The sequence below is a fragment of the Oryzias melastigma genome, linkage group LG15 (assembly GCF_002922805.2).
Source record: "Oryzias melastigma strain HK-1 linkage group LG15, ASM292280v2, whole genome shotgun sequence".
Taxonomy (NCBI): Eukaryota; Metazoa; Chordata; class Actinopteri; order Beloniformes; family Adrianichthyidae; genus Oryzias; species Oryzias melastigma.
The window spans coordinates 6,588,029-6,607,355 of NC_050526.1; the positions used below are offsets into that span (position 1 = coordinate 6,588,029).

The window sequence follows — 19,327 nt, forward strand, 5'->3', positions numbered from 1 at the left end:
AACGTGGTTTTGCCATTAAGGGTCATATTTTGCCTAATAATCCAATCCAAGGGATTTTATTTTATTTTTTTTGTAAACTGTCTGAAGCCAACTTCACACTTGCATGTTTCCTTACAGCAGTGCCATTTGGATTAGATAGAATTCTAATCATAAAAAACTTGTCACAAAGTGACACAATAGTAAAATAAAAAATAAATAAATAAGCCAATTTTCTATATATATTTCATTTAGAGGAAGCAGTTCAATTTTCTAAAGTGTGTTTTTTCAATAGTTGCTTGAACTTAATGATAGATAGGTAGTCATTAGAATAAGAGTGGAAAAACTTTAGAAATGTCTCATAGATTAGAAAAAAATATCTTAAATTAGAAGATACAAAAGGTGAAATTTGAATAAAAAAAGTTTTTTATAACCTTCAGATTTACTTAATGTAAGATTAACTTCCATTAATATTGCTTCAGTTTCTTTCATGTACATAAACATGTTTAGTGCTCATCCATCATCCAGAACTGCTTGTGACTTCCATCCATTCTTGTACTGCAGGAGCATCAAGATAAGAAAAATGACACTGCAGTCTATGTAACAAATGCACAAGCATCTTGTTTCAGTGATGTTTCTGCCTTTTTGTAAACTGCGTCGAGTTGAACTATTTGTTTGCTAAAAGCTGAATCCAATAAATTATTGATGAAGATAAACATCAGATTTGGTCCAAGTGTTGTCTCTTTAGAGTACCTCTGCGCAGACAGTGCAGCCAATACACGGCAAAGATGCTCTGTGATATATATTTAATGCTGCTCGAACCCTCCCGGTGATGTCAGCGTATCTGAGCACTTAGCTAGCTCCATTAATAGTATTTTGTGTCCCATTAGTCAGTAAATGTGTCACACCTGCAAAGAGGGGATTATAATCCGTGCAGCAGCCATGTGCAGCGCCTATAAAATCCCCCTCTGGCTAATGCACCACATGCGAACAGAGAAAACACAGAGGTGAGTTAGCCGGCATTGAAGTTGGCTCAGTGTTCATTAACTTTGAATTACTTTTCTTTTTAATAAGTGAGTCAAAAAGTTGTTTATTAGTGTTGAGTAATGTTTTACGGCGTAACCCCTGATCTGCGGGCTGTGGAGCCGCGAGTGAGTAGGCAGTGACATTATTGTTTTTACGACACGCTCGGCTTCCCCCTGCAGTTTCTAATGGACGCGAGCAGCAAAGCGGTGGTGCAGGTGTTGTTGTTGGCGTTGGTGGTTCAGGTCACCCTGTGCCAGCACTGGTCCTATGGATGGCTACCAGGTGGAAAAAGAAGTGTGGGAGAGCTCGAGGCGACCATCAGGGTGGGTGATCGTTTTAATGTGGAGTTAAAGTTTCAGGAAACTTCATGAAATGAAAGGGTAAAATAATACGTCTTTGGTTTCTCTAAGATGATGGGCACAGGAGGAGTGATGTCTCTTCCTGAAGATGCAAGTGCCCAGACCCAAGAGAGACTTAGACAATACAATCTAGTAAGTTCTTCTTCTAAATAATTCATCAGCAGCGTCTTCTTCGATTGTGCAATATTAATGTGCGCAGCCCCCGCTGTAGCCAGTGTTTTCCAAATTGGCAATGACAATATACAAACTGCTCAGTGAATGTTTTTGCTTTTGCATGACTGAATTTGTGCATGATTAATTTTCTCTCCGTGAGCAGTAGCAGCTGTATCTCAGACTTGTTCAGTATGGCATACAGGATTTTAAGTATTTGCTAAATATGTGTAACAACTCTTTTTTTCTGTACTTTTCCTTTCTCCAGATTAACGACGGTTCCAGTTACTTTGACCGGAAAAAGCGGTTTTTGAATCAGTGAAGAAGACGCCTTGACTTGATGGATCGCCTAAACTGACGATTAAATAAAAGAATCACATTGAAAGTTGTAATAAACATTTAATTCCTGAAATATTCTCTTATTAAATAAGTTTGCTTGGTACAGTTTGGTTCTAAAAATCCCCCTTTAGTGTCTTCAAGTGGGCTCAGTTGTGATGCATTCACGGGCGACAAACCTCGTAACACAACAATTCTACTTTGACAACAGCTGGTGATTAAGCCAATTTATTAGTTATCAATGACTTAATTGAATTTGTTCCACTTCCAGTAATTCTATTTTCGAACGCAGCAGCCTATCCACTGTGGAAAATTACCCCGGCTAATTTCTCTGCTCATATACATTGTTGTCGATTAGTCCCGTAAATGAAATAAATTCATAGAAACTTTTCCTCGCTTGCGATTGTCCAAACCCGTTTTATTTTTCAAGTAACTTCAATCATCCAAAGTGCAGAACTTCATTTTTTTTCCTTCCTTTCTCTGTTCGGAAAATTGGTCTTCATTATAAAAACCGGAATTTTTATATCAAAAAAGGGAAAGGAATCAGCAGGGGGCATATGTTTTAAAGAGAACTCATTTTCTGGCAAAGCCCCACAGACGGCGCACCATACTAATCGCCTGGTGCATAAGGGGCTAAGATTCATGAACTGTGCTGACACCGGGGAGGCCCCGCATTGTTAGAGCGTGGTTGTAATGCACACCAATGAACCCAAACTCGCTGGCACAACTGGGAAAAGGTGAACATTATAAAAGAACATAGAATTAAAGAGGAATTAAACCACATTCCGCTGCACTTCCCGAACAATGCTTGTTCATTTGTGATACTTCACCTCATCGGTTTAATATTCATGCTTGTAATTTGCATAAGACAATCATTTCCTCTAATGAAGAAAGCATCTTTAGAGAAGTGCTATATTCTTTAACAAAGTTTGAAAAAATTGTTGTCCTGGGCATTTTATTGTGAAAGTCACTCCGAGTTTACAATTATGGAGAGTTTCGTAATTTCATCACATTCTCATAAAAGATAATTGTGCTTTTACAACATTTTTTTCCCTAAAATATGTAATTCAATTTGCTATATTTTTGTGAGAACAATAAATATAGAGCTGAAAATTCCTTTTAAATAATCCCAAAGCATTAAACTTTCTTCTTCCCAGTGTCCTCATCAAGGACCTGCCTAATTGCACGTATATCAGGACAACAAAACCTGCTGGTATCTATGTTTCCAAATTTGATTTAACCTCACTTTCTCCTTCCCAGACCCCCTGGTGAATATTCACTTTGTTTACCTCAAATTAAACTTCATATTGTTTACAGCCTCCCGGTCCCTGAACATTTTATAGCCTTTTAGAATTATTTCTTTATTTATTTTTTGTAATGATTGTAGAGTTGGGATTCATTTGAATGTTTCCCTCATCTGCATGAAAATTATATAATTAACTTTTGATTAACCAGCTCAGTTGAGTTGGTTCCCACATGCACACCGGTGAATAGTACCCACCGCATTTTAATGACTGTTTTCCAATTGAGTGGCGACCTTTTCATCAAAGAGCCACAACTGGGGCTAAACAACAGATAGAAAATAATCACGGCGAGACAATGGCGGAGACCGACAGGCTAGGATGTCATCCTTAAATATAACAACAAAGATGAAAGCAACCTTAAGGCATGTGTTGGGGAGAAACGGCGTGCCCCATTGTTAAAGCTGGAGGAGGTCACTGGAATGGAGAGGGAAAGGACAGGAAGCCGAAAATGGCCCATTGTTGCATGTCCTTGCTCAGAGGGAATTCCATTATGAGGGCCAATCCATTTTTGATTTTTTTGTGCCATTCATTTGCTTGACAAACAGCTTATTTTGATAACAGTTGCAGGAAAAAGGTGCACCCAACACCTGCCAATCAAACGCACATCCTCACCATATATATCTATACTTCTCATTTCATCACCGTTACGTCCCACCATGTGCATTTTTCCAGAGGAAACTTTTATTGAAGCGCAGCATATAATAAAGTCATTTTCCAGGTGATTGTTGTGGCTCTTATTATGAACAGAATGATAATTTCCCCTGGAGGAATCCGGCACTGCATATCAATTGAAGTTTAGTGTGGGTCTTACTATGTTCCCGCAGGCAATAGTAGAAGGCAAAGTCATCTTCAGAGAGAGTCTAAATGTCAGGGAGGTCTTCAAACAGTTTTCTTTCCTTCCCTGAGCCGTACAGAAGGGGGTCTTTGGAAAGTGGGATGTCTTGGAATTGGAAGCGAGGCTAGGAAGACTGAAGGCCCAACTTCAGGTGTTTAAAATGTAACCGTAGATATATATTTCATTATAAAACTGTGTTAGTGTGTGGGGTTTAGGTATTGGTTCTGTGCTTCCACATGGTGTCACTCTTGAGCTGCGTGTTTGTTTCTGCTTCCAAGTCTCTCTGCAATTCCTTCACTTTAAGTTGCAGAAACCGTAATTCCTTAAATTCTAACAAACACTTCAATCAATCAACTCTAAAATGAAAAAGAAAAAAAAAATGTTCTTACAAAGTGATTGTGTTTATAACAAGAAGCATTCGTACGGTTTTGCTGCAGAACTTTACAGGCCTGCATGGAAGACGTAAAAAGTCAGGAAGTTTTCTTTGTTTTTGCAATTCTGAGGCATCCATTTATTGCAGATTTAGTCTTTTTTTCATATATTGAAGAATAGCTTTCAGTATGGCAGCTTGTACAGTGGTGAATTGGCCTTCGTTCTCCTTTTTTGGCTGGCAGGGAACCTTCCTGTTGTGATCCGACTTCTCTTCTTTGATCAAAGAACAGTGTTAAAGCTCTGGGAAAAGGAGGAGGTATGAAATATGAATGAATACAGCTGTGTTTTGATGGATATGTCTCAAAGTATCCCAGTAAGAGACTGCTAAAGGCCAGGAAATCTGTTTGTGTTGTGGAAATAGGCTGTTCCTCTCTTGTTTCTTCACCAGTTTCATCTTGGGTAGCTTTTCACTTCATATTTTAGAGATCCTTTGTTAGGAAAGAGATCAACTCTTATCCATACATTTATAGGAAACGGCTGAAAGAGGCCCTAGTCCGTAACAAATCATTAATGACACCATTTCTTTTGTTTGGTCTTGAAAAACACCTTTTGAACAAATGAGCGGAACCCACAAGAGAAGGATATTTATTATTTTTCTGGGGTAGACCCAAAGTTCTCACAGATGGAATGAGATCTTATATGAGGTGATGGAGGCTTTGTCACTAGTTATGTCTGTGATTCCATTTCCTTTTCTAAAAAACCCACCGGGGAGCTGTGACTCATTGTGAAGTTGGAAGTTGATACTGTGGTGCAAAACTAACATTCCCAGCTGAATTAAGAAAGAAAAAAAAAACGATCAGAGCTCGCACAAATTTGAATTTTTCAGACTTAGATGAGCTCGTCTTTTAAATTGCACTTCTTTAATGAACAACACTAATAAAAGGACAATTATTGGCAGAGCTTGGAAAATGATAGTAAGAATGCATTTTTTCCTTTTTTATCTGCTGCTTTGTTCAATAATCTTTGCTAAATAAGTTCCTGCACTGAAGGTAGGAGAATGTATCTGGACCACAGCAGGTGCAGACTTTCTGCTTTGGATTTATTAGCCTCACTAATAGCCGTCTTCCCAAATGCCTGGGTCGACCTCTGCTGGGAGCAAGTGCTCAGATCTTGTCAGAGAGGGGTCGCACTAACCAACTGTAATCTTTAGGGTACTCCACTCCCACAGAACTACATCTAAGATCAGTTCCGTCCCCCTTGCTTACCCCCCAACCGCTATCCTTTCCCTCCCCAATCTGGTCTACCCATCCCATGTCGGGAGCGCCACCTTTTGCTCTCCCCTCCCGCATCTTACCACCCTTGTGTGATAGCATCCCTCCCGCCCAAGCCCAACCCATGTGACTCCAGCCTTGTCCGGCTGGCCGCAGCGAGGAGCTCGCCTTATCCTGTGAAAACAGCAATTAGCAGAGTGAAGCAAGCTGCGGAGAAAACCGGTCCCCCGTCCACGTTTCAACCCGAGATCACGAGTCTCCAGCACGACTTCAAGGCAAACCATGCAATTAGTTACAATAATGATAATGTGTTGTGGGGAACAAAGGCAGGGTAAAACAGACTACTGGTGTGAGCGAGAGTGGGGTGCTAATAGTAGGGGGGTTATTTGAATGCCCTGGTGCAGATAGGAGACCCAATCAGACTGATTATCAAACGTATGATGAATTATATTTTTCCTCTAATTATCCGTGCCTTTAATGTGTAAACCAACTGAGTGATTTTGCATTCTAGACATCTACGGTCAGTGGTCTTCGGGCATCACACTGGGGTTAAGTCTTTTATTTCCTCTAAGACACATACAAGGAGTTGCTTGTGATGGGAAAAGATAGAAAAAAAATACATGTGCAGACAATGAACTGATTTAATTAGATAGAAATGTTTGGCAGTTTCCCAAAATATTGGAAATTAAAAAAAGGGGGGTTTGTAGGAGTCTGCGGTTTGATGTTTGACCATCGCAGATGTGTTGACACAAAGTCAAAAGAGGCTGGAAACAAAAGCGCCAAACCCAGACTGAGAAAAAAGGAGAAAAATTCCAAGTCAAGGTTGTGAGTAGATACAGTTGAAAAGCAGTCGGAACGCAAAAAGTGAGGCGCCTATTCTCTCCGCTGTGAGCAGAGACCATTCCTACAATCGTACATCCAGAGGTTTATAGAGGATATTTTGCTGGGTGTTGTGCAAAACGAACCGTGTCCCCAGAGCTGCAGCAACTTCACCTTGGCGGAGTAATGCTGTGATATTCTGTTTATTCTTCACTCACTTCATTTTACTCAGAGGAAATCCTCTGGAGATGGCTTATCTTGGAGCTGGAACAGGTGCACTCTAATTTACTCCTATTGCTTGGGGAGCCCAGGGGCCCCTGTAGAGAAGAAAGTAGCGATGTAGCACACTTCACTGTAAAGCACAAACAGCCAGAGAAAGAGCATTTAATCGAAAAGAAGAAAACTGTGAGCTTTGAGTGCAGCCGTATCATTTGGATGCAGAAATTTCTTCCCTCCTTTTCCTTGGCTTTACCGAGAAAAAAAAAAAAAAGAGGACCTGTCGTTTCATTTAACTTCCATTTCTGCAACTCTGTTTGCTTTGCTTGAAACTGCCACGTTGCGCTCGGCAAAGCACCAGATGACAAAGGGGACCTGTTGTATTATTCCTACATAATAAAACATTTGCTGGCAATCCATTCCTGCAGCATCCGCAGCACTGTGGGCTTAAAAATGGTCTCTGATATGTGCCACTTAAGTTTAAGTATATATAAATCTGTATGCTATGGCCTATTTGCCAAAGTAATGCTGCTTACTCTCAGCCAGGAAAAAAAGTTTGTTTCATCTTTCACCCCCCTCATCTCTGCGTTCACTACGAAAGAGCTAAGCTTTCAACTTTGAATTTACTCTCCAATTCTTTTTCTTTAGAGAACTATGGTTTTGAAGAGGAGCGCTGGTATGTTATTTGTTCGGTATATTATACGTCTGAATTCAGTCAGTATTTTTGTTTTGTGTTGTTCGTCTCCTGGGAATTATGCAATCAAAGCAGATGCCTCAAGCAGTCTAGAAAGCGCCCCTTGTGAATAAGAGAAAATCTTGTACACAGCATTTTTTCTGTATGTGTGTATGAAGAAGGGGGGCACGACAACAAAGCAAATATATGGCATTGTTCTGTGTGTACTATACCCGCACCTTTTAAAAAGGGGAATTTAAGCACCTGAATTTGTTTTTGTGGGGAGAAAAAAAAACCTGTCACGAACGACTCTGTTTAGATGACAATTGCGCCACTGATGAAGCGCACAACTACGGCGTGTGCGCCACTTTGACTGATGCAACGGGGGCTCAACCGTCAAGGCGCGGAACTCTTGTGTGGAATTTCACAGCGCATTAACAGACATTTCTCACTCAGGAAAACTGAAAACACAAACACCAGAGAGACAAAAGCCTTTGTGGAGAGACTGAAAAAAGAGTGATACAAGGGCAACAAGAGAAATATCATATACACTTTTAATGAGTGTGCCTGCCCCGAGCTTCTGTTTTTAATCACCTTTCCGTGTGACATAATTTGCTGCAAGATTGTATATGCTTGAGGGACTTTCAGTTCTTGTCAACTCAAGAGCATTTGAACCAATCAATACCTGTCTATCCTGTGGCACACTCATAGTTGGCCATTAGGAAAGAGCTCCTTAAAGTAAGCTCAGCCAATACCATTAGCCCTAGCCTAAGGGCAGTTCCATGCCTTAGTCAGGGTAGGCACCTGCCCCCGTCACCCCCACCTCACCCCCTTAACCCCTCTCCACCCCTCCCCCTACCATTAAGAACCTCCCCTGAGACATCATTTGGACACATCGGCCAAAGAGCACTTCTTTATTCCCTCTCTTTTCTTTCCCCAGCTCTACCGAAAATCAATACATCTCCCCTTTTTCTTATTTTCACAATTTTGCCTCAATATTATTCTCTACTCTGCCAGAAACCAATGCTTTTCTTTTTTCTTTTTTTTCCCCTTTTTTTGTCTTTTCATCTACAATTTCCTGCGACTAATGTCTCCAACACCTCATGTTTCAAGGGAAGGAATTGGAAAATAATTAAATTATCTTGTCATGGTGATATCAGCTGCCAAGCCAGTGGCGTGATGAAACATTATAAAAACAGTGTGGTCATTCCGCATTCAGCCGCTTTCATTTAACAACCAGCCTATTTAAGCTCCTTATATAAAGCTGAAATTCAGAAACACGTTCTATGTGTTACTTTGTAAACTCAAGAAAGTAGTAATAGTGCTCAACTTGGGTCATTTGTTTCTGACACTTGGGGAGATGTCAGAGCTCAAATATCTCTTTAAAAGCAACTGTACTACTTGTGTGTTAATGTCTTTCTGTACCAACCACCAAACCCCAGAGAACACGACCTCTCAAACTCTAATGCTTATGGGTACTAATTATTTTGTATAAAAAAGGGAGTGATGCCACATAGTCGAAAGTGTCACAACAGCCTATACCTCCTTTTCAAGGGCTTTGGTCACAAAGCTCTTGCCCTTTCAAAGCCCTATTTCAAATAAAAAAAGTGTGGGACTGTCCTAAATCTCGACCAGTTCTGCTTACGATAATAACTCTGAAGAGTGATAGCCGGTTCCGCAGGACTGACGATTTCTGTGGCCGCCTATATCGATCGGTGGTTCTAATGAGGAGCAGCGGAGCTGTGGCTAATGGTGTTGTGTCTGGTGTCCGTGGTAAACGCCCACGTTGAGATTATCATTCCCATGGGGGGCTGAGAAAGGTTTTGCCAGCCCAAGCCCTCGGGGTGTGAGCGACACACTTCAGGGGTCAAGGTAAACTATCAAATGAACAGCCCAGGCCTTTTGCCTCCTTTGCTTTAAGGGTTATACCTCCACACTGTTACAAAGACACCTCAAAGTCCAAAAAAAGGTCATTTTTTTTTATTTTTGTGCGTTAACAACCAAACTTGAATGAGGACTTTACTTGTGTCTCAGTTTTCCACAGAAGTTTGTCAAAAGCCATTGCAGCAGTATTGATAGAGTCTTCACCAAACTGCCTAACTGTTATTAAGAGACCTGAAATGAGAACTAGCTTAACAGACTGATAATGGCTTATGTGACTTTAGAGATCGCCTTGGCGCAAACACTTTAGCCCCTTCACGTACCCATGACGGCCATTGTCCTTTGCTATGCACGACCATTCTGGCAGTCTTGAGTGACGTCCAACAAGTTCAGCAGATTCAGAGTGTAAGTGCACACTAGACAGTACGTAGAGTCTTCAAAGATGGAGCGGAAACTGTGCAGTGAAGGGAGTTGTTGCTCCCTTCATAAACCCAGCTAGGAAATGAAACCTGCTGTCAAGTCACATGTGGAAAGTGAAACTCTTTATATGCGCACAATGCTTTGTGCACAATTAATTCCCGATAAAAGCACAGCAGAAATGCATTTTTTTTTACTGCAGAAGCCCTTTCTCTGACTTGACACTATGCTCAGTGGTATTCAGCACAGGGTGTGAGCAGAGTACCTCATTTGTATGAAGGCAAAGCAATGCACAGCACCTCTCGGAGTCATGCCCCGTTTGGAGTCACACTTCCATGTCCTGGCAAATGCTGAGCATGTAAAACAGAAATGTCAATTATTCAACATGAACATGAGGATGTATGGAGTGACAAGGGGGGTGGACAGGGGCCGACTAAGCCTCGGGCAGATAGGGGGTACCACTTTGATGTGAGTGTGTGGGCCTGCAGAGTTGCTCAAGGTGCGCTGGGTAATCTTCAAGAACCACCCCCACGGTACATCCATCTTTCTACATTTTTTTCCCCCATTTTTTCCCCCTCTGCGCAGATTCCCTATGCACCCTTTAAACCTTGCAACATTTTCCTCTCTGACACAGCAATGTTTCTGCTGTGGACGGATGTAAACAAAGCCACATGCAGATGGACACTTCATAAATACAATAGATGCTAAAACAGTCAAGGCCCAGGGGCCGGATCCAGGCTGCCGGGTAACTAGATCCGGCCCTCCAGATCATTTTATTTTATTGTTATTAATGGCCCGATGTTATCTTGCTCTCATTTCTAACTTGTATAATTTTGACAAAATATATATTTTATGGAGAGTAAAATACTGAAAGCTATTTAAGGTTTAAGTTGATTTATTCTGGAATAATATTCCTGCCTGTTCATTATTCATAATTATGTTTAAAAGTTACGGTTTTACAGTTTTAAAAATTGGTATTCCGCTAGCTTGTTGGACTATTTTGGAATTTACTAAGATTTCCTAGGCTATTGTGAAGATTAGCTAATATTTCAGCTACATGCTAGCTGTTTTGGCTATTTAAGGCTTTTTTCATTTGTTTCTGCAATTTTGGAGATTAGCTAATATTTCAGCTACACAGTGTTAATTTTGACAGAGAATTTTAATTTAATTTTAGACATAGTCTTTTATTAAAATAGGGTTTAGTTTTAGTCGCAATTTAGTCGAATTGCGACTAAATTACAGTAGATATTTAGTCGACAAAAATATAAATAAAGGTAAGGCATTTTAATGAAATTTACGAAGTATGATCATATGAATAACACGCAAAGATTTTACTAATTAGAAAAAATATTTTACTTCACTTTGCTTGCTCTGAACGTAAAATATTGTATTGAGGAGGTAGTCAAGTGTAAAAATGCATAAAACTTGGGAGTAAGCTGTCCAGGACACGTGTGAGGATGTTATTTGTGCTTGATCCATTGACTGTATAAGAAAAAATATGATAAAATTATTTTTACGGTCAATGGCTTGACCAGCATGTGTGGAGTTCTGTAATACCACCAGCAGCCAGTAGAGGGCGCTGTTGTCATGTAAGAAGTGATGGAGTCCGAGATTAAAAGCGCTCGAAGATACACAAAAACATCGTTTTATAACTTTACAAACGTCATGCTAAAACAAAAACGAATTACTGACATTAGTGGGGGAATTCTGATAAAGCCCAATACGCTGGAAATAATCCTGTTTGTATGTTTACCTTTGCGTGGATTTCAGGCTCACTTGTCTGCAAACGTCGCTTCAAGTTGTGTTTTTGTCTTTGATGGTCGCTCCACACAACGTCTTGTTGAGGGTTGCGTTAAATGTAACATTTGTCCATATATGTAGTCCTCTTTTTCCACCTGGAGTAGACATTTTTCACATAAAATCACAGACACAATTCATTCAATTGGAGTCTTCCCGGGCGGGCTGCAGGAGTCTGTGTTCTGATTGGATCGCTTTGCATTTGCTCCCGCCCTCCTCCACCAGCAGTCATTATGATTGGATGTCGTCTTCGAACAGCATATTCATTTCGTCTTTATTCGTTGACAAAAAATGTCTATCAGCTTTGTTAAAGTTTTCGTGTCTGGGCGGGAGTTTTTGTTTCGTTTTCATTGGGTGAAAAATGTCGTTGACGAAGATGATGTTGAAAATTTTTCGTCAACGAAATTAACACTGCAGCTACATGCTAGCTGTTTTGGCTAATTACGGCTTTTTTTTCTTAATTTATTTTTTTGGCTGTTTTGGATTTAGGCTAATATTTACATGCTAGCAGTTTTGGCTAATCTAAGTTGTTTTTTTTTTGTTTTAGTTTTTTAGGCTAATTGGGCATTTAGCTAATATTTTAGCTGGCTATCAGCTTCAGCGTTTTCAGCTATTAGCTTCAGGGATTTCAGCTATCAACTTCAGCATTTTCAGCTTCAGCATTTTAGCTATCAACTTCAGCATCTTTAGCTCTCAGCACTAGCATCTTCGGCGGCCTTATCGTAGATAATGCTATATATGTAGTTCATACTTATATTAAATATTTACAGTTTTAAAGTTTCAAAAATTTTTTTTTAGAGTGTTCAATAAAATTTTATCCTGTTCGGCCCGTGACTCAAGGTGTGTTTTGGGTCTTGGCTCCTTGTGTGATTGAGTTTGACACCCCTGCGTTAGAACATACGCACTCGCAGTGGCGTCCATTGACCGAGCAGGTGCGTCTAGATTATAAAGTTGTGGAATTTTTTTGTTGAAAGAAAGCATGCGTTGTCACCGGAGTGGCATTACTCATTTATACAATGCACACTAAAAGTTCCCGTCTCCAGAGCCCCCTCTCGCAGTCATACAATAGCAAGCTTAATTACATTAAGTTTCAAGAAGAGAGAAGTTAATGGATGACATTTTGCTACAGCATGAGTGCTCCTTCCAATAACAATAGAAACCCAAATAAGACCCAATTAATATGCATAGCGGAGCCAATGAACTTAATTGTCAAGTTGCTTTTATCAACCTGTCAAAGGATTGACAATTAAAACAGCCTCCGTTAAAACTTTAATGAGAAGCAAGTAGGATAGAGGGATGATGAGGGAACAAAAAGACGCAAGCTTCATCCGTCATGAAAGACGCTACAAGACAACTACCCATTATTATTTTCTATCAGGATAAAACTATGCAAATCATATTATACATTTTTAAATAATGAGTCAATGAATAATATTTAATTTATTACCTATACTCTTAGAATAAATATTTAACGTTGTTTTTAAGTTGATGAATTCATTAGATAATTTTGTATTTAGCAAGAGGAAGTTCTTTTTTATTTTTTCACTTCAAGCTTTTTATTTTTATGTGTATTAGTTTTTTTTGTCTCAAATCTCAGAGCATGTATGTTTTACTTTTTAAGTTCAGCCTTGAGTTGAGCCTTCGCACATTTTTTAAGAGGGGCCCGGCACTTCATCATGTTGGGTGGAGACCGTATCGAGTCTGTACTTGGACTTGAAGAAAAAGCCGCATTTCGATTTGAGTTTTTATCCCACTCCTGACACCAGCATGTCTCCATTCCGGAGGGGACGGAAAACTGCTGACTCACTCCCAGTGCGCTGGTTGTTGTTCTCCCTTACAGATGTGACCGTTAATAGGCCTGCATCCATAATCATTAGTATGTCTCAGTGCACAGGTACCCGATGGGCCCCGTGCGTCTGCCATTTGGTCTCGGTTCAATGTGTTTGCCTGCAGATGTGAGCCACTCACACACCTGCTCAGGGGCTCTCGAACAGACCGCCGCCATCCGTCACAGCTCATGCTACACTCTTTCTGTCGGAACAAGGCCTTGGTTCCGGTCCAATGGCCCTCAGACTGTAGGTCAGCGGCCGTCTCTCGTGATGGGCCTACCCTTCCATGAATCATATTCTCTCGTCTCTTTATACCCACTCCAGCCCGTCCGACCCCAGCCCTCATCGTCCCCGTTCACGGTTCACTCTCTCCTCAAACAAGCACTCAAGTGCACTGATGTACCTCAGGTGAGCCAGGTAAAAACACCACTTTAAGAGCAACATCGACTAATGATCATGTTTCCCCACATCACACGTTCCCTCTGCCGATAAACAACAATGCGCTCGATAGGAAAAAAAAAATTGAAGGACAAAAAAAACACCCTCCGTGTGGGTCTTTCACGGGCATCAGGCCACGCTTCACACTACATTTGTTGATGTGTGCATGCATGTGCACGTCTCATGCCAGCCCGCCTCCCATCAAGGCCTAATGAGGCCAGCTGGCTCCATGCTCGGACCAAACCAAACTGGAGACGGCACAGTCCTGGCTCTCTCCGCCTTGTACAGCCCTCCTCCCAGAAGCCTCCCGCCCACCCTCCTTCTCCTCCAGATATCTTGGAGAACTACAGGGCACACAAGGCAGATTTGGAAATGGTTAGAGTGTTTGTTAAAATCTTCGATGTCTCCAACATCCCATGGCCAGTATCTGAATTAGGAAGTTCCCAGCTACAACTCCAGACCTGCCTCCCTGGTTGCTCACTACTTCAGTATTTCCTGCATCTCCAACAGGACTGGTGTTGCTGAGGTCTGCTGCAGAACAGCGGAAAGGAGGATTTACCCCGAGGCAGAGTCAAGGGAATATTGTACCCGACTATGGAAACACAGCCAGTGTTACATACTTTATAGCTGCAGTAACTACAATAACAACTCAGACAGATAAAACAGATTCTTTTCAATATTTTATAATGTACTCTGCTAAAAAAGAGAAGAAATATCAACAGCTACAGACTTAATTTTAACTTTAGTGTCCATTATCTTTCAGCAGCCGTCTTTTAAAATTTTTATTATCAAGAAAGATAATTTCTTATTAGACAGCAGCAGTTAATTTCACTGCAGACTAATTAGAGCCATTTCGCATTATAACCAGCATTACTGTTGATAAGGGCCAGAGAGGTTTGCCGAGAGACTTGTATTGTCCAGGCAGTTTCTTGGCATTCATTTACGTCCATGTGGGTGAATAAATCCAGCTCCTCTGCAATGCCTCCTTGACAACTAACAATTACACCCTGAAGCAGTAGCACCAGAAATTTGCACATTTACACATTCAATATACTAAGTTAGCATTATGTTGTTCCACAGGCATAAAAACTGTAAGATAACTATGTTTTTAAGTATGTTATTTCCCTTGCAAATGGAGCTATACTTATATAAAGTGTTATTGAATGGCATTAAAATGAATGTGATGTTTTTTTCAGCTATTCAAACCCTGATCCAATCGATATTATTAAATAATAAATGGTTTAGGCACAAAATAAATTGTTAGGATTTGGGATTGCACGCATATTACACCAACAAATCACACAATGCAAATATTAACCCTTTCATGCATGGTGGTCACTACAGTGTACAGAATGCTTTTAAAGCAAATATATGACGTATATGATAAGATACTAAAAAAGAGACGATGCTTATTTCAGAAATGACAGTTCAAATATTTGATGGGAAGTTAGATCCTATGATGATTGATGTTGAGTTACTTTTTTACACTGTTCTCTATTCAGAGACATTGTCTTCAATCAAGTTTTAGATGAATCAACCTATAGCGATAGAGGAACCACCACTACAACATAATGTCATATTTCAAGGTATTTGCAGTTATACCTACAAATTACCATGCAATTACATTGATGTTTGGAGGACAGATAAATATATTTTTATACAATTGAAAATATAACTTTTAATAATATAAAATAAAAAAATATATAACACGAAAAAAAAACATTACTTTTTTTTCTAAAAAGGAAAATGTTATTCTGTATCCCTAAAGAAAAAAACTTAGTAAAAAGGAAAAAAAATCCTAACTGATTTGATCATAATTCCTGCATAAAAGTGTTAAGGATCACTACAACACTTAAAAAAATCAAAACAAATTATATACTGTATATATGTATACTGTATATATATATATATACATATATATATAAAGAAACAACATGAAACGTTAGTTGGTTATTGGTTAATGAGGTTTGATTTTTTGACGTTTATGCCAAATAACTTTCAGTTGAAATGATGGAGAAACATCATCATGATACTTTGATAAGCATGCTGCTTCAGCCCATTCCTTTTTGGTTGATGTAGACTATGATTTAAAGGTTATGAAATGTTAAATGTATACAACCAACCAAATAAACTTCAATCAGTGATGTCCCACAGAACCGGTTTCTTCGTTTATTTAATTTTTTTAACATTGCATTTTGATTTCTGGAAATTACTTCTGTTTTCCGAGATGTTCTTTTTTTATGGTTCTTTGGGACATTGCTGATTGGATGACGACATTTGTTCATCATTTCCACCGAAGGTTCTTTGGCATAAAGCAATAATGGATTTTAAAACTTTTATTAATATGGAGATGCATTTTGAAAACGTGAAAATCAGAAATTCAATATCAGCATTGGTTTATAGTACCTACCTTTTCCACTTTCTTCCTATTTTGAAAATTCATTTTAATTTCTTTAAATTCCTTTTTTTCTGAAGCTTTTCATTTGTCATTCCTTTGGATTTTGTTTTCTAAAATTCAACGTTATTTATGCAATATTGGTTTTTGTTTTTTTTTAATTGTTGCAATCTTTAATTTGTTTTTGCATTGAGTGATTTGTGGATGTGATTTGCACCTCAAGGCCACCGTAGTAATCCGATAGGCTTAAATATTGCTTAATTACACTCTGAAATTGAGTTTTCTGACTAAGGTAAACTTAAAAATCAGGGTTAGACTCAAATTAAAACCTTGTTTTTTAAGTTAGGCAGGACTGTATTTATTTAGCTTCCATGCACTAGCAGATACATTCACAGATATCACATACATGTGTGTTCTTACACGTAAAATCGTGTTTTTATCAGTTTGCATGCAAATACACAGATACACTTCCTGCCGATTTCATGCTTCTTGCTTCCAGATTTTCCTCACTTTAGAGTGGAGACAGCAGACTACATGTGAGTATTTCTGCCCAGGAAGAGAGACTGGGCCAGCGGGAGCACCTTAACAGGTAGCCCTGGGGTGCTTGCCAGAGTTGGGTCAGCCAGGGGGAGAGAGTGGCTCAGAGAGGCGGTACCACCACTATACTCTCTGTCCACTGATTATGAAGCAGGTCCCAGGCGGGTGCCTTTAGGAACCCCCCAGGCTACTCACAGCCTCCTTCTCCTCTGTTACAGGATCTGTCACTGGGGGGATTCGACTGAAGTGTGAACAGGGGTATGTGTGGAAGACATGCTGAGAATTCTGAATAGGTACATTCTGGTTTCATCCGTTGTCTCTCTGTCAAGTTTTGTTCTGGTTACAGATTCATTGAAAACACAATACATGATTTTTAATGATCTGTGTGGGACCTGGTTCAAGTATTATCCACTTTCACTCGTCTATTCCCCAGAAAGGCCAGCATGTCTAAACTGCTGAAGTTCTCCCGACCAAAACTGTCCTTATTTGTATTTGCTGCAAGAGCTGAGAGGAAAAGGTCTGAGCACTCTGGCTCAACTATGACTCTGTTTCAGGTATGACGATGTCTCAAGTCTGCAAAAGCCCTCTGGCTTCAACTATCCCTGCCAGAGTGTGCTCGTGTGTCTCGCGTGTGTGTAAAACTCCCAGCAAAGTCCAAAAAAAGAAAGAAAATATCATAACTAATGAGCCCATTTAGCGCCCAGCACCTGACTTTGGCCCGAGATCTCCGGGAGACATTAGAGGCAATTTGCCATCTACTTCAGGGCTCTTGTCCCAAACGTTATCAATGAGCTTGTCAGGTAGAGACCTAACCTCCCTTTGTTTCCTCCTGCACCCCCCTCTCTGCTCCAGTCCCCCAGCCTGCTCCCCGGGCCCCTGAAGAGGAACCAGCGGCATGATGTCACACACCTGTTTGGCTGGAGGCTGCGGCCCGGCGATGCTCGCAGCCGTGGGTGTCGCATTGGCACCCCTCGCTCCCCCCTTGTCACTGCCTGCTACGCCCCGTGGATGTGTCAAAATGGCAGATGATGGTTGGGGTGTGTGCAGCTGCTTGGGAAGAGGAGTGCCAAGGGCGCTCATTTCCTGCGGTGAGTTTTAATTTGCTCTACCCGCGTCTTCTGGAGAACCCTACCCCCCAACACACAATCATCTATTTCTCTAAACTTACCTCGTCGTACACAGTCTTTCACTAAACACACGTACTGTATACAAATCTGCTGCCACCCAAGGAGGCAAAGCCCCACATGCCAAAAGAAAGGTGTGCGCATAGGAGGGGGGTAACAGGATGGTGTCAGACTTTAGTTTTGGAATTTTCCTAAAACTTCTTCAGATGATCTAACTGGCACATGTACACTACTAAGAGGCTTTCAGTTGAAGAAAAAGAGACAAGTTACAAAAACTCTGCGGCTAGCATTGCTGCGTTTTGCGAGGGTCTATGTCTCTTGACACCTGCTATGCAGTTGTCACTGGTAACTTAAATCCCCATTGATCAGACATCTAGAGTGAATTTGTGTTGTGTTTTTTTCCTCCTAACTCCCACTTTGCGAACAAACCCATTTTCACACAGGGCACACGCATATACCTGACAGTTACACCCAAACAAGACTTGCTGTTTACTTGAGAACAAACACATAGACGCCAACCAGCAAATCTATTCTCAATACACACATCACCCTAGACGTAAAGAGATTCAATTTTCGCCTACCGGGAGTGTTTCCATTTTTTTTACGCAACAATTTCTTCTGTCTCTCCTGTGTCAAGACAGCTGCCTTTGATGTTAGCATCGAATATACCGGGCTAAAAAACTATAGTTTGCTGTGAGCTGACAGATAAAACAGTGCAAGACGCCATTACCCTGCAAAGCGGAATAATGAGGAGACCTGAACACACAGAAGACAGGAGCCCAGTTGAATTACCGTGGTCTCTCATCCAAGGTGGGAGCTTTTTGACAGCTTTCCAGGCAGCACAACACATTACCATACTGACGCTGCTCTGTAGTGCCAAAGAAAAGCTTTGATGAAAACATAACTGGGAAACTGGGAAATCTTTAAATGCGTGTGAGTGCACTTGTGTGTGTGTGGCAAGTGCATGCATGCACGAATGCATTTGTGTGCGTGCATGCATGTTCTGTTGCATGCATGGGTGTCTGTTCTGGTGCCTGTCCTGTACGGGCCTGCAAATGTGTGTGTGTGCAACAACAAAGGCAGGACAACAATGAGAAACCAAGCAGAGTCAAGCTGCAACTTTATGTTCTCTAATTATTAAGTGGATACAGTGTTCTTGGCCGAGATGCAAGGGCTTCTTTTTTTATTTATATGCATGTTGATGATTCAGTTGAATTATCAAAGTATCAAACCCATCTGACAATATGTCAAAAAGAAATTCTTCAAGTGGAGAGTGATGCTGCCAAATTTATTCTGCTGTTTCATTAATGTGATAAGCTAGTTAGTTATCCATATTCTAACAGAGTAGGCTTGATGTTAGATCTTTGGCAAGGACACCCTGTACTGAGTTTTGGCACGGTACTGTGCCGCAGCATGCTGCTGACTCTGGGTCTTAACGACAGGCTAAACGAAGCGGGCGTTACGGCCCCCTGGATAGGTCATTACTCGTCCGTGGCCAAGAGCTAAACTGGAGCAGGGCTTTTTAAAGAGGGGAGCAGGTGTGTTTCACCATAGGGGCTGGAGCCGGCCCAA

At 40.7% G+C, this 19,327-nt stretch overlaps 1 protein-coding gene across 1 annotated transcript; it reads left to right on the forward strand.

Annotated features, from left to right (window-relative positions):
• Window positions 1–817: 817 nt before the first annotated feature.
• Window positions 818–1,955, forward strand: gnrh3 (gonadotropin-releasing hormone 3). The gene is made up of 4 exons (XM_024297709.2): window positions 818–983; window positions 1,182–1,325; window positions 1,413–1,493; window positions 1,780–1,955. Exons 2-4 carry the CDS (start codon window positions 1,188–1,190, stop codon window positions 1,831–1,833), a joined length of 273 nt encoding a protein of 90 aa, XP_024153477.1. The 5' UTR covers window positions 818–983; window positions 1,182–1,187; the 3' UTR covers window positions 1,834–1,955.
• Window positions 1,956–19,327: the final 17,372 nt, after the last annotated feature.